Source organism: Somniosus microcephalus, chromosome 30, assembly GCF_052327205.1.
Source record: "Somniosus microcephalus isolate GS21.2 chromosome 30, FLI_Smic_1.0, whole genome shotgun sequence".
NCBI lineage: Eukaryota > Metazoa > Chordata > Chondrichthyes > Squaliformes > Somniosidae > Somniosus > Somniosus microcephalus.
Window position 1 is genome coordinate 4,459,695 of NC_141016.1, and position 21,105 is coordinate 4,480,799.

Sequence of the window (21,105 nt, forward strand, 5' to 3'; positions counted from 1 at the left end):
ATCACTCTGTCTTACTGTAGTGTGTGTGGGCGGCAGTTAGATTCCTATTTATTCACGAGGCTGACAAATGACTCTTGTTAAATGACTAAGTCACGTGTGCCTTGTATCTGCCTCCCCACTAGAGATGACTAGACGGCACTCCAGCCTGTGACCTGCTGTTTAATATTTGTATGTTTTGAGTGCAAACTAGCGTTTGTTTTGTAACCTTACAAAAAAAACAAAAAAAAAATAGATTGTCAGAGAATGGAAACATGAATGTTTGTTTGGTTTGATTCCTCCAGTGAAGCCAAGCTGCCCGTGGAGAAGTTAGCTGCTGTCTTTGGCGAGAGAGGTGCTAGTTTCTGAGCTCTGTTGGAGAATACGCACCAAGTTAGCTTTGGGTAACTCGTGTTCAAACTTTCGCCCTGAAGGAATCGGCTGCTGAGCAAAGCGGCCAATTGTTCGGTGACGATTTGTGAAATAGAACCTCAGGCGTTTACAGCACAGGAGGAGGCCATTTGGCCCAGCCTGTCGGTGCTGGCTCTTTGCAAGGGAACGAAAAGCGCCCTTTCACGACCTCGGGACGTCCCAAAGTGCTTCACAGCCCATGAAGTATTTTTTGAAGTGTGGTCACTCTTGTGATGCAGGAAACACAGCAACCAATTTGCGCACTGCAAGCTCCCTCAAACAGCAATGTGATAAATGACCAGATCATCTGTTTTTTTAATACCTTGATGGGATGTGGGCGTCGCTGGCTAGGCCTGCATTTAGTGCCCATCCCTAATTGCCCTTGAGAAGATGGTGGTGAGCCGCCGCCTTGAACTGCTGCAGTCCATATGGTGTAGGTACACCCACAATGCTGTTAGGAAGGGAGTTCCAGGATTTTGGCCCAGCAGCAGTGAAGGAACGGCGATACAGGTCCAAGTCAGGATGGTGTGTGGCTTGGAGGGGAACTTGTAGGTGGTGATGTTCCCATGCGTCTGCTGCCCTTGTCCTTCTAAGTGGTAGAGGTCGCGGGTTTGGAAGGTGCTGTTGAAGGAGCTTTGGCGAGTTGCTGCAGTGCATCTTGTAGATGGTACACACTGCAGCCACAGTGCGCCGGTGGTGGAGGGAGTGAATGTTGAAGGTGGTGGATGGAGTGCCAATCAAGCGAGCTGCTTTGTCCTGGATGGTGTCGAGCTTCTTGAGTGTTGTTGGAGCTGCACTCATCCAGGCAAGTGGAGAGTATTCCATCACACTCCTGACTTGTGCCTTGTAGATGGTGGAAAGGCTTTGGGGAGTCAGGAGGTGAGACACTCGCCACAGAATTCCCAGCCTCTGGCCTGCTCTTGTAGCCACAGTATTTATATGGCTGGTCCAGTTCAGTTTCTGATCAATGGTAACTCCCAGGATGTTGATAGTGGGAGATTCAGCGATGGTAATGCCATTGAATGTCATGGGGAGATGGTTAGAGTCTCGCTTGTTGGAGATGGTCATTGCCTGGCACTTGTGTGGTGCGAATGTTACTTGCCACTTGTCAGCTCAAGTCTGAATGTTGTCCAGGTCTTGCTGCATATGGACACGGACTGTGTCAGTATCTGACGAGTCTCGAATGGTGCTGAACAGTGTGCAATCATCAGCTAACATCCCCACTTCTGACCTTATGATGGAGGGATGGTCATTGATGAAACGGCAGAAGATGTTTTAGGTGTTGGTTGAAGAGGAATCTGTGACTGTACGCGGCACTGTGCTTCTCCCGAAGAGCACGATGGGCATTCTAAAACTGTCACGGCATCATCCATTGCTCAGAACCATTTCCGGAAACCAGGATGGGGTTTTTTGAACCTGTCCGGGGAGCCCTGGGGGTCCAGGGAGCGGAGGGGGCCTGGGGGTCCGGGGAGCCCTGGGGGTCCAGGGAGCGGAGGGGGCCTGGGGGTCCGGGGAGCCGAGGGGGCCTGGGGGTCCGGGGAGCCGAGGGGGCCTGGGGAGCCGAGGGGGTCCGCGGAGCCTTGGAGGCCTTTGGTTTCTGCTTTATTCATCAGTAAACAAAAGGGTTTGGTTTTTTTTTTGTTGCTGTGTATTTCCTGCTTGAAACTCGAGTGTCTGGTGGCACAGACAAAGCCTTTCATGTTGAGAATAATTCGCGATTTCCCAGTGTAAACCGGGCCAGGCACCGACCGGTTTGATCTGTGCGAATCTTTGCCTCTCCCTTCTGACTGTGATTGGGTTCAGTAGTATTTCCTGTGCTGTGCAGAGTCTTTACCAGGAACGATAGCAAAATACTGCAGATGTTGGAAATCCGAAATAACAACAGAAAATGCTGGAAAAACTCAGCAAGTCAGGCAACATCCGTGGAGAGAAATTTGAGTTGACGTTTCGGGTTTGACCCTTCTTCAAAACTGGAGAGAAAAGGAACTAGATCGAAGGCAGGGCTGCGATCGGACAAAAGAATAAAAGAACCAAAAGAAGTAAAAGAGATTAGAAGCTAGACGAGATGGTAATAGGCTGTGATTAGGTGTAAAGTGTACTGGCAGGGCAAAAGATAGCTGCCAGGTGTGAGAGAGAAACAAAAGGAAAGGGGGGGGGGAAAGGAAAGGAGTGGAACAGTCGGTGGGAATACGCTCCCTCCCCATCACTTTGTAGCTGAGAGTTTGCGTGAGGGAGGTTGTGGGTAATTTTATTGCACTCCCAGCATTAACACACTGATTTTCTTTACAGTGTTTGGCAGTAAAAAAGCTTTACCGCTCAGACGCTCGATTGGAAGTCTGTATTTTGCTAGGGCGAGTTGTCGAGTGTGGGTTGTGTTGGTAACTTGACACTTGCCTGACTGGTTGGTGCAGTGTCGGAGAGCAGGCGATTGTGGACTCTGACACAGATTGAATTAATTTCTCCTTCTGTCTGTATATTTCTGCCCATTTCGGGCAGACAGGAGCTGGGATTCATTTTAATCCCGAGTGCCTTCGCTTGTTTTGGTATAAAGGGGGAAATCAGAGTTGATGGCATCAGTTTCCTCCGAACATGTGATTGTCTATCGATCAGCTAATCGGCATCTCGCGCTGAGCTGCAGCACCCTGGCGATTGAGGCACACGCTTGCAATTATTTTTCCTTCAGGTACTTCTCCAACTCCCACTTGAAAGCCGTGATTGAATCTGCCTCCACCACTCTCTCAGGCAGTGCATTCCAGATCCTAACCACTCGCTGAGTAAAAAAGTTTTTCCTCATGTCCCCTTTTGGTTCTTCTGCCAATCACCTTAAATCTGTGTCCTCTGGTCTCTCGGTCGCTCTCTCGCTCTCTCTCTCTCTCTCTCTCTCGATTTTGAACACCTCTATCAAATCTCCTCTCAACCTTCTCTGCTCCAAGGAGAACAACCCCAGCTTCTCCAGTCTATCCACATAACTGAAGTCCATCATCCCTGAAACCATTCTCATAAATCTTTTCTGCACCCTCTCTAAGGCCTTCACATCCTTCCTAAAGTGCGGTGCCCAGAATTGGTCACAATACTCCAGTTGGGGCCGAACCAGTGTTTTATACAGGCTCATCATAATTTCCACACTTTTGTGCTCTATAGCTCTTTATGAAGCCCAGGAATGCTTCCATGGTTAGACAGAGAATCACATTCCGCTGATTGGCTGCTTCTTTCTGTTCCTCATTTTTTAAAGCGGCCCAGGATGAAGGCACGGCGTTTGGACAAAAGCAGGGAGGCGGGTGAGCGGATTACGCAGCACTTTACGCTGTACGTCGAGGGGCTTTATTGTGCTGAAGTATCTTGGGAGGCATTTTATTATAATAATTCCGAATGAAGGAGGATGCCGTTGTCGATCAGCAGAGTGAAGATGCTTTCCTTCATTTGTTCCCTTCCTTAAAAATAAACAAAGGTGAAACGCGTTGTAAAATTTCACAGGGCAGTGCCGCTGCTGTCTATTACAGGCCTGACATTTACAAGTAACTGACATGCCCGTAATTATGGGCCTCCTCTTCTTGGAAATTGGCCACCTAAAGAAAACCGCATGCCAGCATTTCTGTCGCATGCCCAGCATATTTCCAGTGCTTCATGCAGTCTGTTTTAGGTTTTGAATGTAGTGGTTGCTGTGCAAGCGAGGCCAGCAACAGAATGAATAACCCGTCCCATCTATTTCTGGCACTGTTGCAGAGAGGAATGTTGGCCAGGATACGAAGGGAACTCCCTGCTCTTCAAATAGTGCCGTGGGATCTTTGTTACGCTCCCTTGGAACAGGCAGACAGGGCCTCGGTTCAACCTCTCGCCCCAAGCCGAGCCTCCAGAAGCGCAGCTGTCCCTCTGCACTGGACACCATCCATCAGCTTAAATGTTGAGCTCTGGGCCTGGTGTGTGGAACACGAACCACAACCTCCTGACTCGCCAGCATTACCAACTGAGCAAATGTTCCAACCAGTACAGTTTCTACTCTGCTGGAATGGTAGCAGGGCTGCGAGCTTTCAGTCATCTGGACAGACTAGAGAAGCTGGGATTGTTAGCGAAGAGAAGGTTAAGGGAATGTTTAATGGAGGTGCTCCAAAATTGAGGGGTTCTGATGGAGTAGATCAGGAGAAACCGGCAGGAGGGTCGGTAACCAGAGGACACAGATTTAAGCTAATTGCCAAAAAAGCCAGAGGGAAGATGAGAATTTTTTTTTAATGCAGTGTTCCTGTGATCTAGAAAGGTGGCAGAATCAGATTCAGTAGTAACTTTCTAAAGAAAATGGGATCTCCACTTGAAAAGGAAAAATTTGCAGGGCTATGAGGAACACGCAGGGGGGTGGGGCTAACTGAATAGCTCTTTCAAACGATTCTATTCTATGATTCATGTAGAAAACACCCCTTCTGTAGAAATGTGTTGACTTAAGAAAACTACTAGGCACTTGATCTGAGTATTAAACAAAGCTTTAATCAACTGTTTTACAACATGGAGGTCTAGTTGTGTCCTTCACTAGTTCCTGTTAAAGAATGTCCTGAGCAAGCTGGGCCCATGCCCAAGTATTTATACTCTCCCTGGACAGCGCCACCAGCAGGCCGCCCAGTATTATTGCATAAGTCATTTCCACAAGAATGACAAGATTCATGTCATGTGTTGTACTTAAACTGGATAACTGGTTGTACAGGAAACTTTCGATTTACCGGCACCTAAATAACCGGAAATCTCGGTTAACCGGCAAAATTCAGGAGTAGGTTCATACTTCATATTACTTGCCTTCCTCGATCTGTTGCTGTGCAAGGGTGTGGCTGCAGCTGTTGCTAAGCTACAGAGACGCTTGGAACTTGTGGCCATTGTTCTGAACCTGTTGCTAAGCAACAGATTTTGTTGCTTTATACGGAGGTCTCAGCTCTCCCTATCTTTTACTACAGCGCGCTGTGATCTGGAATTTTTGATGAACCGGCACCACGTCGGTCCCGTCCGTGCCGGATATAAAAAAAAAGTTTCCTTTATGTTGCATTGTAACTGGCAATTCACCTGTTACTACACTGGGGCCAACGGATTAATCTCTCTCTTTACTGACATTATAAGCGTGTCATTTCCTATCGCTTACTGCGCTGCTGAAGAAGTTATCTCAGGATTCCAAACTGCTGAAGAAACAGCTTGTCAAGCAGTGTTTGAGTTTATTACAAGAAGGGTTTGTCAAAAGCCGAACCTTCAATGACCTCCAGATGTTCCAATGTGCTGCACAGCCAATGAAGTACTTTCTGAAGTGTAGTCAGTGTTGTAATGTGGGATACGCAGCAGCCAAATTGCACACAGCAAGCTCCCACAAACAGCAATGTGATAACATCTATTGTGTGTTTTTTTTTTAAGGGTTAAAGGTGAGGTTTTTTTGGGGGCTACTTTCCTGCAATGGTGCAAAGGGATTGTCTTTGTGTCTACTTGGCTCAAGGGGCAGCACTCTCATGAGTCAGAAGGTCGTGGGTTCAAGTCCCACTCCAGACACTTGAGCACATACTCGAGACTGACAGCCACCCCCCCCCCCCCCCCCAGTGCAGTACTGAGTGAGTGCTGCACTGTCGGAGGGGCCGTCTTTCAAATGAGGGGTTAAGCCAAGAAGCTTGCCTGGATCTTCAGATGGACGTCCAAAGACTCGGTGGCATTATTTGAAGAAGATCAGCGTTCTCCTGGCATCGCATCCCTCCACCAAGACTGAGTAATTGGCCACTTAAGTCATTTTCTGTCTGTCTGGAACCTTGCAGTGCAGTAATTGGCTGCCTCCTTTATGAACAATAACAGTACTGGCCGCACTTCAAAGCTGCACTTGATTGGCTGCGAAGAGTCTTGGGGTGTCCCGAGGATGCTTGTGGTCAGGGTGACAGATGGCTCTTCTCTGTGACCGTGCTAGTGTCTCATGCCAACAACTCCATGCTGCACCAAATTGCGTTACAGCAGCGCTCGAGCGCAGACAATGTGCCAGGCCCTCGACCCCCTTGTAACCTAATGTTTTCTTTTAGCAAAGCTCTGTGCAGAGTGAATGCATTGCTGCTTCGCCCGTCTGTTCCTGCTGCCCCACTTGCCATGTGAAACTGTAGGAACCCGAGTTGTACGTTTACAACCCATCTGTATTTGATCTTTTCCCCCTCGGCAGCGCACGGCAGGTTCAGAGGTGTCTGTCTGTGTGTCTCTCTCTCTGTCTGTCTCTCTCATCCACAGCTTAATGGGAAAGCGAGTGAATGACTTGAAGGTGTCTTACAGCATCAGAAAACATTCATGTGGGATGTTTTATTTCCTGCACGCAGAAAGATGAAGTTTGCATCAATTTAAAGGGTCATGTGTGATATTGGACGACAATGACTCACCTTGATGTTTTATAATTTGATGAATGAACATTGAGGCCCTTGGGGCAGGGCACAAACAAGGTGAACAAGTGTAGGATAGACCAGGTGCGTCAGGACATAGTTACAGCTGACTCCAAGGTTGGTAGGGACAAGATTTTTTTTAAAATTTTTTTAATATAATTATCTTGACGGGACATTTTTCTTTTTTGGCAGGTTGGACAGCGAGGCACAGTCCGAGAATTCTCTGGATTCAACGCCCAGGAAGATGCTGCCAAACTAAGAAAGGCGATGAAGGGGTTTGGTACGTGGGACAGCAAGTTTTTGGTGTTTAAAAGCTGCAATAGTTATCCATTGGGGTGTGTGTAGCCCACTTGAGCAGTGAACGTTTGTGGTTTTTCCAAAACACACTCTTGCTGCTGTTGTATCAAGTTTGGCATTCAGCTACATTTACTCCACCATTATACACTGATCTCTGATACAGCCTGTACGCTCGCCAACCATTTGTTCCTGGGTGCGTTCCAACAGGAATTGAAGGAACATACTGTGCTTTTGTAAGAGGCAGGAAAGATAAAATGTTGCAAATGGGAGTGGCAAAATCATACAGCATGAAAAATGGGGGCAGGGGTTATAGTTTGAAATTGTTGAACTCAATGTTGAGGCCAGAAGGCTGTAAAGTGCCGAATCGAAAGATGAGGTGCTGTTCCTCGAGCTTGCGTTGATCTTCATTGGAACAATGTAATAGGCCGAGGACGGAGAGATCAGAGTGGGAGTGGAGCGGAGAATTAAAGTGACAGGCGACCGGAAGCTCAGGGTCACCCTTCCGGACTGAACGGAGGTGTTCCGCAAAGCGGTCGCCCAATCTGCGTTTGGTCTCCCCAATGTAGAGGAGGCCGCAGCGAATACAGTATATTAAATTGCAAGAAGTATAAGTAAATCGCTGTTTCACCTGGAAGGGGTGTTTGGGGCCCTGGACAGTGGGAAGGGAGGAGGTAAAAGGGCAGGTGTTGCATCTCCTGTGATGTGCCTCAATGAATCCGAGACTCAACGTTAACGGAGCAAAGCAAGGCTTTTATTAACTCAGAAAGTAATACACAGTGGAGAAGTGTCTCTCATCCAGCGATCTGCTGTACTGCCTGTGAGACACGCTGAGGCCTGCTTAAGTAGGGGCCAGGTATGGGCGGAGCCCTACACACAATACAATACAGGTAAGGAAATGAAACTGAAACTAAACTCCCCTGCTTGTCACAGGCACAATCAAACACAGAGAATACAGAGTGCCTGATGAATGGCATATTTCATCACATCCTGCACTTGCACAGGAGGTGCCGGGCGAAGGGGAAGGGGTGCTGGGGGTGATAGAGGAGTAGACCAGGGTGTCTCTGAGGGAGCGGTCCCTTCAGAATGCTGAAAGGGGAGGTGACGGGAAGATGCGTTTGGTGGTGGGATCACGCTGGAGGTAGCGTTTGCATTGGAGTTGCCATTGTGTGCGATCTAGGCTTCGGTAAATGGCGGAAGGTGATTACCTGGGGAGGAGTCTGGCCATTGTGAGTGTGGGGCAGGCTTGATGGGCCACGTGGTCTTTTCCTGCCTGTCATTTTTGTCTCTTCATGCAAACCCCTCTAACTGACCCCAATGTAAAAGCAACTCTTCACAGACCATGAGCTTGAAGTGCAATGGCTGTTATACAGGCAAACATTAATCACAATTCACTGAAGCAGCTCTTCCAGGTTATGACTTCCCTGCCACCTCCCTCCCCGCCGTGTGGTTTACTTCCCACTAAACCTCTTCCTCTCCAGAAGGCGCTGCCCCAGGTGTCCTCCAACCCCTTGCTCAAATGGCCAGTGTTTAATGCGGGAGTATCGGCGGGGTAATGTCCTGGGGGAGAGAGCCGCAACTCCCAATCCTGACCCTCCCTGTCACCCCCACCCCCCCCCCGCGCACGTTCCAACATGGCGTCACTGAATAGCTGATTGAGGAGTGGGCACGCTGACTGATCTAGCTCTCCCTCCCTTCACTTGCTCGCAGGTGCCAAGGCCATCCTGGATAATTCAGCTAACATATCACAAACTAACTTATCAGGGGAAGTTAGATAAACACGAGGGAGAAAGGAATAGAAGGCTAGGCTGAGATGAAGAGGGGTGGGAGGGGGCTTGTGTGGAGCATAAATGCGGACATAGACCAGCTGGGCCGAATGGCCAGTTTCTGTGCTGTATATTCTATAGAATTCTATGTAACATTGGTGATAAAACCTGGGAGCGTTTGTGCTGCCTTCACCAACTGACCCATCGGGAAGCTTACAGAATAACTACAATCTTCCAGTTCCAAACATGGGATTTAATTTTATGCTTTTTAGACCGGAAAATTGAAAGTTACTTTTTTAAAACTCTTCTAATGCTGTGCAGGTACTGACGAGGATGCCATCATCGAAGTGCTGGCCAAGAGAACTATAGCCCAGAGACAGCAGATCAAAGTGGACTACAAGACCGCCTTTGGCAAGGTATGTTTTTTTGCTGCAGTTCCCTTCATGTGTGACCAGGGGTGCGGGGTTCAGAAGTTCCGGCGACATGTACTAACGGCTGGTAATTTCGAACATGCTCATCCGCTGTGTGCCTTGAGGAAATAGCTGGTTGCCAAGAAACTGATTTGCTGGATTGAATGAATTCCAATTCTTGGGAGTGACTGAGAGTTTATCTCGATCCATACACTTGCCTCAGCCATGTGGTGTTAATTGAGACCTTTCTCATGCTCTCCAGGAGAGATGAGGAAGGATAAACTAAACACAACTGGCCATTAATTCTGCTCCTGTGGTTCATTGCAGGATACTCGTGGGCTTTTTGTTTTTGGCTAAGAAACAGAAGTGTGTGTGTGTGCATTTTTCTAACTGTTTTTCTCTTGCTCTCCTGAAGACTTATGAATCCAGGTTGCTGGTTTTTTTATGGGGAGAGAGCAGGAATATGGTATTGAGATGGAGGATCAGCCATGATCATATTGAATGGCGGAGCAGGCTCGAAGGGCCGACTTCTGCTCCTATGTTTCCTCTCTTCCCTCTGTTTGGTAGCTCACCAGTTGATTGTCCGCAGACTGTTCAATCCTGGGTGACACCAGATCAGATCTCTTTTTCCCCCCCCCCCCCCCCCCACTTCCAGTTCGCACGGCTGCACTCCCAGCGAAGGCGACTGGATAGCGGTCATGGCTGGGAATCGCAACCCTTTCACCCATCCTTCCCCCAAACCTAGTGCCAAGGCGATCAGCTAATGCAGTGTACTTTGGAGATCAAACCCTGTGTTTGTTCTGGTCTCGGCTGCATCTTGTCTTAACTGGCTGAGGCATCGGGGAATCCCAAAGAAACCGGACTGAAATTTTCAACATAAACATATCGCTGCTATTAAGAAGCCTGTTGTGAATAACTTAACAGGGCCATCTGGAAATTAAACTAACAATTTGGGTAATAGTGGTGGAATTAAACTTTTTTTTCCCCTCTTCTCTCTACCCCCCCCCCCCCCCACTTAAAAAATCAAACCTTGCTTGCTCTGAGCAACAGCTGATTTAAAGCGTTGCACCATCTCAACCTTAACTCCTTCTTTCCCAGTACCCCAAAACTCGTCAGCTGTCTGTTTCCTCTCCCCCTGTAAAGTTCTCCGACAACCGTCCCTTGCCCTGCTCCGTGACCCTGCCTGTGCCCTGTGGGTCCTGACCTTTCACTGATGTGTCTCAATTTAAAGAAGTACAGTATTTTTTGTTTTAAACAATTTCCTGCCTTTTTTTAAATGAACAGATCTTGGTCACACTGTAACTAGAAGAGCCAAATGTGTATTGGGTACAGACAGGATTAACTTCCTCTTTTAAATTGAGTGAAGCGGAATAGTACGAAGTGTCACACCGCAAGGGGAAGCTGATTTTGTCATTGCGCTCCATCATTATTGCTTCCAGTTATAGCCCATTAAATGATTCCTCAAATTCTGCTGCCAACCGATCCTTAAACAGATTTTATTACATTGAGTCTACAGCAAAGAAACAGGCCATTTGGCTCAAATGGCCCCTGCTCCACATGAGCCTCCTCCCACCTTTCTTCCTCTCATCCTATCAGCATATCCTTCTATTCCTTTCTCCCTCATGTGTTTATCCAGCTTCCCCTTAAATGCATCTACATTATTCGCCTCGACCACTCCCTGTGGTAGCGAGTTCCACATTCTCACCGCTCTCTGGGTAAAGAAGTTTCTCCTGAATTCCCTATTGGATTTATTCGTGACCATCTTATATTTGTGGCCCCTAGTTTTGGATTCCCTCACAAGTGGTAACCTCTCCCTACCGAAGCCCTCGTAATAAAGCCCTGTATCGGGTCATCTCTCCGCCTTCCCCCTCCTTTCTGGAGAAAAGAGCCCCAGCCTGTTCAATATTTCCTGATTAAATATAACCTCAGTTCTGGTATCAACTTTGTAAATCATGTTTGCATCTTCTCCAGTGCCTCTTTTTTTATATATAACATGAAGACCAGAACTCTGTGTACTGTCCTCCAAGTGACTCGTCTATTTTCCTGACTAATCTCTTGGTTCCAAATTGAGATGCATGACACCAGTGCAATCCAGGCCCAAGGGAATGTGAGCCTTCAGAAAGGAGCGCCCTGTAATTGGGTAATCTCTGTTAGAGAGGCTGAAGCATGCTGTCAGAAATAGCAGCATCACTCCGTGCGATATGAGAAACATTTTCAAACTGGGGACCCTGGCCTCCAGGGGGTCTGTGAGGGAATCTCCGGGGTCCATGAGGTTATCAGATTTCTGTATTTGTTGACGTGCCAACAGGTTTCAGTTGCCATACACAATTAAATATTTCCCATAATAATGAAGGCACGGTGTTTTCCTTTGGGTAGTTAGTGAAGAGGCTCCTGGGAGTGTGACGATATTTGCAGGGGAAGTCACTGACATGGGAAAGTTTGAAAACTGCTCTCTAGGGTGTGTGAGTGTGTGGCAATTAACTCGGTGGGGACCTGATCTGACCCTAGGTAGCTTAATGTTGTCGCTGTGCGTTGCATTCAGCCACACGGTGCTCTTTGTATTCTGAAGCACACCAACATCTCAAAACAAAACTACCCAGCGTTGTTTATGGTTCTGATTTGACCATTGTTGAATTTCCATTTTTAAAACCAAAAGGTCCACCGCCCTTGGTCCAGGGATGGAGGAGACTGATGTGATTAAAATATGTGGAAACTAGATGTTTCACTTCAAGGTTGGGTTCAGGGTTAATGTGTTGTCAGTTGACGGATAACAGTCTATTTGATTTTTTTCCTCCACTTCTCACCAACCCCCCCATATATTGATCCAGGACCTGATTAGTGACTTGAAGTCTGAAATATCTGGGAACTTTGAAAAGGTTGTTCTTGGATTGCTGATGACTCCGGTGATGTACGATGCACGTGAACTGAAGAATGCAATCAAGGTACGTGGAAAAAAGAAAGACTTGCATTTCTACAGCGCCTTTCATGAACACCGGACATCCCAAAGCCCTTCACAGCCAATGAAGTACTTTTTTTGAAGTGTAGTCACTGTGTTGTAATGTGGGAAACGTGGCAGCCAATTTGCGCACAGCAAGCTCCCACAAATAGCAATGTGATGATGACCGGATCATCTGTTTTAGTGATGTTTATTCGGGGTCACTACAATTGTCTTGAGAACTCTCCTGCTCTTCTTTGAAATAGTGCCCTGGGATCTTTTACATCCACCCAAGAGAGCAGACGGGTTTTAACGTCTCATCCGAAAGACGGCATCTCCAGCAGTGTGGCGCTCCCTCAGTACCGCACTGGAGTGTCAGCCTCGATTATTGTGCTCAAGTCTCTGGAGTGGGACTTGAACCTTCTGACTCTGAGGCGAGAGTGCTGCTCACTGAGCCACGCCTGACATACAAACCCAACCTCGCTGGCAATAATGCATCCTTTGTCTGCAGTCGCCCATCCCTCCCTCAACTTGCCTTCCGAGTCCCAAGGTGTGCAAATATTTATATGGAGCGAGTGTCCATGTCATGGTGAACTGGTGTGGACACTGGCTCTGTATAAATATTTGAACACCTTGGGAGCCAAGTTGAGGGAGGGATGGGTGACTGGACAATATATGCATTATTACCAGTGCGGTTGGGTTTGTATCATGTTGGCAGGCTGATCTGTTGACTCTGCCAAGTAATGAAGGTTATGTCCTGGTCCTTCGCAATATATTCTTAATAATTAACGGCTTGCTGAAATTAATCGAGCGTGGGTTAGAAAGGTCTGATTCTGTTGGTGCATGTAATCTAAGTTGACGCTCCGACACAATACTGAGGAGATGGGGCATTAAACCGAGGTCTTGTCTGCCTGTCCTCCAGCTTCAGGTGGACAACCATTTGAAGCCGCAAACCGTCCTCCCTTAAGCAACTGCGCTAAATGGGTCGCTCATCTCGCTGGCTGTGGGATCTTGCTGGGTGCAACACGGCAGCTGTGGCTGCCTACATCAGCACAGTCCCTCCACCTTGAAGCAATTTATTGTGCATGAAGGTCTTGGAGCTGTGTTGAAGACTTTCTTTTTGATCTATATTCCATGTGCTGTGGTTGCAGGGCAGCCGGAAGCCGTGCGAGTTCATCCCAACCAATTTATTTGTTGTCAAATGAATTTTCAACAGCCAAAATTGTTCCAGTAATTACAAAGTGGTGGCATTATTACCATGAAGTGTAGGTAATGCCACGTGTGTTGATTTATTGCCGTGAAATATGAAAAAATATTAATCTGAAAGGTGCAAAGATGTAAAATTGTAGAGTCCACACTCGCTAAAGGTCGTCCTACATAATGGATTTCTTGTACCTCATCACTGAGTTCTTTTCACCACTTCCTTCTGTCCTTCCTTCTGTTCCTGCACAGTGAGCAAATCTGTTGACTTCCCTTCCAGCAAAGCTGATAATTTGACACTGACTTGGCCCCACTCCATTATTTGTCCCATTTAGAAAATGTGCTCGCACAAAAGAAAATTCAAATATTAACAATGATGGTTGGCTGCTTTCCCTGGCTGTCTCTGGCTGCTGCTCTGATTCCCTTTTCCCCGCTGTTTGTACACCGTTTACACTGTGTCATTAGGCAGCCATCTGGGTCTTAAATAAGTAATCATCATTGCATACAACAGCAGGTAATCACTGTTTGCAAACCAGAGTCCTTGACTTCTGATGCCCTTGACTGTTCAGGTATTTGGACATTCAGAGCCTGACCAGGCTGCTGCTGCTTCCTGGATTCACTTGACGTCTGGTATTTCTCTTGCACGATTCATGATGGAGGAATGAAACTGGGTAATTACATATCTCTACACTGGGCGACTTCACCACCTAACTGAGCACCAAAACCAGAACATTCACGTGACTGAAACTGCTTCGTGATCCAGAAATGAAGATCAGTTTCGTGTAAGGGCAGAACAGTGACGAGACCAGTTGTGAATGGGGAAAGGGTGAGGGGCAGAACAATGGCGAGACCAGTTGAGACTGGTGCAACTTTTGCCATAGTGGCCATGTTTGGATGGTATCCCACATAGTACAGAGATATGAAATGGCCATGATTCACTTCTGCCATGCCCTCGCTGATGTGAATAATTGGGTGTGATGTAGTTCTCAGCAACAGCTACTGCAGTCCTCTTGATCCAGCCCACGTGCAACAGTTACTGCTGCTCCAATCCTCGAACTGTTGTCGAAACCAGGCACTTCTGTTCTCCACAGGTAGACCACCGCTCCACGCGGCCCAATGCATTTTGATTTCGCGCTTCCCTGCAATCCAGGTCTTTTTGCTGCTTTCTACATTCTCCGTACGTTTAATCCCTCTTTAGCCCGTCAGTTTGGTGATTGGAATAATTCCAATTCGGTCACCGAGCTCTTGCGGCAATTTGGTGACTGGAAACTGCGGCACATCTGCTACGTCGGTGTATTTTGCGATGGGGCTCCTGCTCCTGACACTTCCAATCTACGGAGTTGAATCTCTAAACGGCGCTACTTTCTCAACCATGGTTGATTGATTGATTGTGTGTTTGTGTATTGTTATTGAGCTTGTTGGCAAGAACATAGATTTGGGATAAAGACCGCTCTATAAATCTCTGCCTTCATCTTTGACATAATAAAACTCACTACGCACTTGGTTTGAGTATAAAGCAAGGCTTTAATCAACTTGTTTCAGAACATGGAGGTCTAGTTGTACTTCACTCGTTCCTGTCTTACAAAATGTCCCTGGGCAAGCTGGGCCCACGCCCGAGTATTTATACTCCTTGGACGGCGCCACCAGCTGGCCGTCCAGTGTTATTTCATGAGTAGTTTCTTCATGATGAGATTTATAACAATCTTCTTTCATTTTTCTCCCTCTGTCGCCAGAAGGTGTGGAGCCATGCCGTGGTATAACACCATAGTCGGTGACTGGCTTTTAATGCTGCATTCTAGTGGCTGATCTGCCTGCGCTGGTCCAGCGTGCGCAGGTAGTCTTGACTGCGGCAGTTTTTCTTGTCTTCCCATAACCTGCAGCCTCTGCAGGAGTCGGAACACTGACCCTGCCATCTTCCCTGGGGGTCACTGTGCAGTTAGTTGTGTTGTCACTGCTCCTGCTTTACCAGCTGAGATCCACTAACTGCGCGCACACCACGGATCGAATCTCGCTGATTCTGTTTGGTTCACTGCCACTTCTCTTCTAGGAATGCCAACCTTGAAGTTCTGCTCTTTTCTCTCTGACGGGATTTCTGTTTGTCTCTTCAACTTTGTTCCCTTTTGTTCTTTCCTCCCCTTCATCCCCCACCCCCCTTTTCCCTGCCTCGGCACCTGCTTAAATCCTGTTGCATCTCCAACTTTTTCCAGTTCTGACAAAGGGTCACAGACCTGAAACGTTAACTCTGTTTCTCTCTCCACGGATGCTGCCCGGCCTGCTGAGTGTTTCCAGCATTTTCTGTTATGACCTATTTGACCCTGTGCCGCAACGGGTGGTGCAGTTACCCACCGAGAATTAGCCATTTTTAAGCCTTGGCATGTACGCCTCACAGTCAGGAGGTTGTGGGTTCACTCCACTCCACAGACTTGAGCACCTAATCCAGGCTGACACTCCAGTGCAACATTGAGGGAGCGCCGCACTGTCGGAGGAGCAGTACTGAGGGAGCGCCGCACTGTCGGAGGGGCAGTACTGAGGGAGTGCCGCACTGTCGGAGGGGCAGTACTGAGGGAGCGCCGGCCGCACTGTCGGAGGAGCAGTACTGAGGGAGCGCCGCACTGTCGGAGGAGCAGTACTGAGGGAGCGCCGCACTGTCGGAGGAGCAGTACTGAGGGAGCGCCGCACTGACGGAGGGGTGGTACGGAGGGAGCACGGCATTCTGAGGTGCCGTCTTTCGGATGAGACGTTCAACCGAGGCCCCGTCCGCTCTCTCTCAGGTGGATGTAAAAGATCCTATGGCACTATAGATACATAGAAACATAGAAGATAGGAGCAGAAGTTGGGCATTTGGCCCCTCGAGCCTGCTCTGCCATTTAATGAGATCATGGCTGATCATCCAAATTCAGTACCCTGTCCCTGCTTTCTCCCCATATCCCTTGATCCCTTTAGCCTTAAGAAATATATCTCGCTCCTTCTTGAATATATTTAATGAATTGGCCTCTACTGCCTTCTGTGGTAGAGAATTCCACAGGTTCACCACTCTCTGGGTGAAGAAATTCCTCCTCATCTCTGTCCTAAATGGCCTACCCCTTATCCTTAGACTGTGACCCCTGGTTCTGGACTCCCCGGCCATCGGGAACATCCTTCCTGCATCGAGTCTGTCTAGTCCTGTTAGAATTTTATAAGTTTCAATGAGATCACCTCTCATTCTTCTATTTCGAAGAAGAGCAGGGGACCTCCGTGTCTTGGCCAACATTTATCCCTCAACCACCATCAGTAAAGCAGATTATCTGATTATTTGTCACCTTGCTGTGCGCATATTGGCTGCTGCATTTCCTTGCATCATCATGACGACACTTTAAAAGTCATCCTTTGGTGCTGAAGGGCTTTGGGGTGTCCTGAAGTTATGAAAGACTTGGTATAAACGCGTTTTTTTTTTCTTGCGTCTATTTCAACATGCTGAGAAGTGAAGGGCAATTGTCGAGATCCAGTGGGGACACTGTAGTGTTCTTTGCATTGATTGTAACCCTAAACGTCTTTTTAAAAAAAAAAACACATTTGAGGTTCTGCGGAATTAAATGCAAGACTTGCATTTCACGACCTCCGGACGTTCCAAAGTGTTTAACACCCAAGACAGTGTCGTCACTGTTGTGATGTAGGAAACACGGCAGCCAAATTGCGCACAGCAAGCTCCCACAAACAGCGATGTGATAAATGACCTGATGGTCTATTTTCGTAATGTTGGTTGAGGGATAAATATTGGCCCCAGGTCACCGGGGATAACTCCCCTGCTCTTCTTCGAAACAGTGCCAGGGAATCTTGTATGCCCACCTGAGAGCAGAAGGGGGCCTCAGTTTAAAGTCTCATCCGAAAGATGGCCCCTCCGACAGTGCAGCGCTCCCTCAGTACTGCACTGGGAGTGTCAGCCTGAATTTCTGTGCTCCAGTCTCTGGAGTGGGACTTGAACCCACAACCTTCTGACTCGGAGGCGAGAGTGCTACCAATGGCTAGTGTTCCAATGGAAGAGAATCTTGACTAAGTGCTGTTGTTGAGTCACCTGTGATTCTCCTGGATGCACTTCTCATGTACAGAACAATGGCTTTGATTATTCATTTTGTAATTGGTGATTTTTGATATTAATTCCACTTAGTCTTTCAAGAATAAGAATGTGGAGTCTGAAGGGACTTCAGCTATTCAGCCGATGAAACCAACTCCATCCAGAATCTGTATATGACTGTTTTAATGGACTACCCGCTAACCCCCGCAATCGCTCCCAACTCTTGATCCTAACTAAAGGAGCATTGTTCCTTCCCCCCAACCTCCCCTGGAAAAAAAATAAGCAAGTAATATTAATCTCTCTCTCTCTTGCACGCTTAATCGTCCTTCTCAAAAGTTGATCGATCCAGCTACCTTATTGAAGGTGCCAGTTGACCCTGAATCAATTCCCTTCTGTGGGAGTTTGCTTCACACGGTGACCAATCTGCAGGGAGACTAGGTTCTTTGTGATCTCATTCAAAGCTTGTGAAATTGGTACTTGTATCTTCTAGTCCCTACGTTCATTGTGTTTGCTGAAAAGACCTTGTGTTTCAAGGCTTTTTTTTAAAAAAAAACACACACACCAGATTGATTTTTCCCCAAGTCACTGTTTACACATGACCAACATCTCCACTTTGGTGCCCGTCTCCCTCCAGCTCGAAGCTAGGTACGAGCGTCGCTGGTTAAGCATTGCTGGCATGCAAATGACACAAGGCACATTGAACTTTAGTTCAACGAAATATTCAAACACAGTCAAATCAATATTTGAAGATTAAAAAGCGGTTTATAGAAAGGAAAAAATGTAACTCTTGAAAGACGCAAATTTGTTTTTCACTTTTCGTAATCTCCAAAGGGCCCAACTATACCATTGAGCAAGCATCATCTGGGATCAGATGTTAAACTGAGGGTACTTTCTGCCTGTTGGGGAACTTTCAATATCTTGTGGTGTGGTTTGAAGAATGACCCATCATGATTAGTCATTTGTGGACTCTTGTGACATGTTGCATGTAATCAGTTCACCCATCTTCATAGGAACAGGCTATTTCGAGATAGGACACATGAGAGTTACAACACGGGAACAGGCCACTTGGCCCTACAAGTCTGTGTCAGCCTTTACCCCCCTCGTCAGGGAAAAAGACCAAATCACATTTACCCGCCCTGTTATCATGTCCCTTCATCCTATTGTTTTCCCTTTATCCGCTGTTTTTTCTAATGTCAATATTCAAAATTAGATTACACCAGTTTCTAGCTTGACCACAAACCCTGGAAGTGAGATCCACCACCTCAACAACTCTTTGGGGTGTTTTTTTTTTCTGAATCCAGTTCTGGCCAACATTTCTCTCCTTGACCAATGTCGTCACTACAAGAGAGAAATTGATTAGCCTGTCCTTCACGTCATTGCTTGTTGCTGTCTGGATGTTGCTGGTATGAAATGGCTGCCGCCTTTGCCTCAATAGCGGTCACTGTACTCTCCAAAGTGATTCCTTGTACGACGGGCTTTAACACAAGACACTATCTCGCTAACAATTTTCAGCCTGTTGGACGTGCCAATTTAACGGAACACTTTTGTCAAAAATTAAGCGCTTTGTTTTAACCAGCCACACACATTTTGTGGGATGGAGAAGCTTTAATTGGCTGCATTAAGTAATTTTAATTCACTCTCTTGATCTAGTTGCTGTGCTGTCAGGAGTTTTTTTTAATCTGCAGGGTAACAGTTAATCCATCATAAATGTGATGTGTTGCTATGAAATCTAAAAGGAAGGTGTGACTAACTATGTTTGCCCACAGGGTGCCGGTACTGATGAAGGTTGTTTAATTGAAATTTTGGCTTCGCGGAATAATCGAGAAATCCAGCAGATTGTTGCCACTTACAAGAAAGGTACTATTTTTTCTTTTTTTCCCAATTGTCGAAGTGCTCCTGATGGGCAGCATTAACTCCTTTCCCCCCCCCTCCAAACCATACAGTTGGCTGAGTGAGCTGTAACTTGCGCGGACTTTCTGCGATGGAGTTTGGGCAATTCTGATTTATCATCCAACAACTTGCATTTACTCGGTGCCTTTTAACCTAGTAAAATGTCGCAAGGCGCTTCACGGGGTGTAATCCCACAAATTGACACCGAGCCAAAGGACTGATGCTGGGGCAGGTGACCAAAAGCTTTGGTCAAAGAATTAGAAGACTGAGGATTAGGGCCCGGGCGGCTGAAGACACGGTCGCCAATGCTAGGGGAAGGACAAGAGGCTAGAGTTAGAGGAATGCCGAGGTCTCTGAGGGCTGGCGGAGGTTGCAGAGTAAAGGAGGGTGTGAGGCCATGGAAGGATTTGAACACCAGGGTAAGGATTTTAAAATGGAGGTGTTGGCGTGTTGCTTCTGTCTCCACATGGCCATGCTTGTCCGATGTGGCTATTTCTGACGAGGGGAACTGCAATGTTGTGCCTTTCTACATTCCCTCTGCTTAGCCCATAATCAGAAACTTTCTTTTTTCCTTTTTCAGAGTTTGGCAACAGTCTTGAGGATGACCTCTCCAGCGACACGTCCCATATGTTCCAGAGAGTGCTGGTGTCCCTGTCCACGGTAAGGAACAGGCGGCGGGGCCTATCCCGCACTCCCGTCGGGGCGCCAGGCACATGGGGATCGGACAGTCGGGGCCGCGACCTTGGTCTTGTCTCCGACCTGCGACCTCTGCCAGCAGGGATCCCTGCTGGAACATGGGAACTTCCTATTCTTGCTATCCGCTCGGAATCAACATTCAGGAAATCCAGTGTCAACATCGACGTGGCAAACAAACTGGCGTTTTCAATAGAATTTAAACCAGTCTACTCCATGATTGACTCTTTACTTTGACATGGAGAGCAATGTTCCCTCCTGAGCTGCGCTTTGTGCGCGGCCTGCTTGTCGATGCGCGGTCCCTTTTAAATTTCTGCTCGGGTGCGGTACATCCAATGGAAAAGCTTGTGAGCGTCCAGCGCGGGATCTTGTAGATCATTGCGCAACTTGGAGGGAACATTGATTGATTTGAGAGATTGAATCACCAAGGTATGGATGAGAGTTGCCATTTGGCCCACCTTAGTTGCCCCCCCCCCCCCCCCCTCCACTGCAGATTCCAAGGGGGAAAAGATTCAGTTGGTAGCGCCGCCCATTAGCGCCTTAGGGCGCAAACCAACTAGTGCCCGGGCGCGGCGATATCTGCGCCTCACACACAAAATTAACTAGACATTTTGCGGCGGCGCTAAACACTACCGCCACGATCTCCTGCGCCGGCAGATCGTGACGTCAGTCGAGTGCGCAGCGCCCCGGACCGGATATTGAGTGGCGCCCCCTGCCTTACCGCCTGCCGCTAGCAACGACAGGTCGAGGGGAGCGTTTTGCAGTCAGAGAGGGACTGGGGGAACGCTATTTAAAGGCGACCGCTTCCTGCCTTTTTTTGTCGGTGACATTTTTGCACCACGCATTCGGAGAGAGAGAGAGAGAGAGAGAGAGACTTCTGGAGAGATTCAACGCTGTGTGAAGGAGTTGTGGGTACTGAGCAGCACTTTGCAGGTTCATTTTGATTTGCCCTTGTATCTATTTAGAAGAGACTGTGGGGGCTGCACTCTGAGCTCTTACCCTGGGTCTCTCCATTGTTCTTTCCAGCAGATTTGATGTACAGGTCTCTCCAGGCCGAGATTCAAGGCTGCAATGAACAGGATGTAGATGGAGACCAAGATAAACCCTCCCC

At 47.6% G+C, this 21,105-nt stretch overlaps 1 protein-coding gene across 3 annotated transcripts in view; it reads left to right on the top strand.

Moving 5' to 3' along the window:
- LOC147097865 (annexin A4-like) overlaps positions 1-21,105 on the top strand; it is a 63,483-nt gene that overhangs the window by 17,782 nt on the left and 24,596 nt on the right. For all 3 annotated transcript variants that reach the window (XM_085970902.1, XM_085970900.1, XM_085970901.1), the window contains 5 exons: positions 6,948-7,035; positions 9,137-9,231; positions 12,054-12,167; positions 19,178-19,268; positions 19,882-19,961. In XM_085970902.1, coding sequence (XP_085827028.1) covers positions 6,948-7,035; positions 9,137-9,231; positions 12,054-12,167; positions 19,178-19,268; positions 19,882-19,961 — 468 coding nt within the window. The remainder of the gene's footprint in view (positions 1-6,947; positions 7,036-9,136; positions 9,232-12,053; positions 12,168-19,177; positions 19,269-19,881; positions 19,962-21,105) is intronic.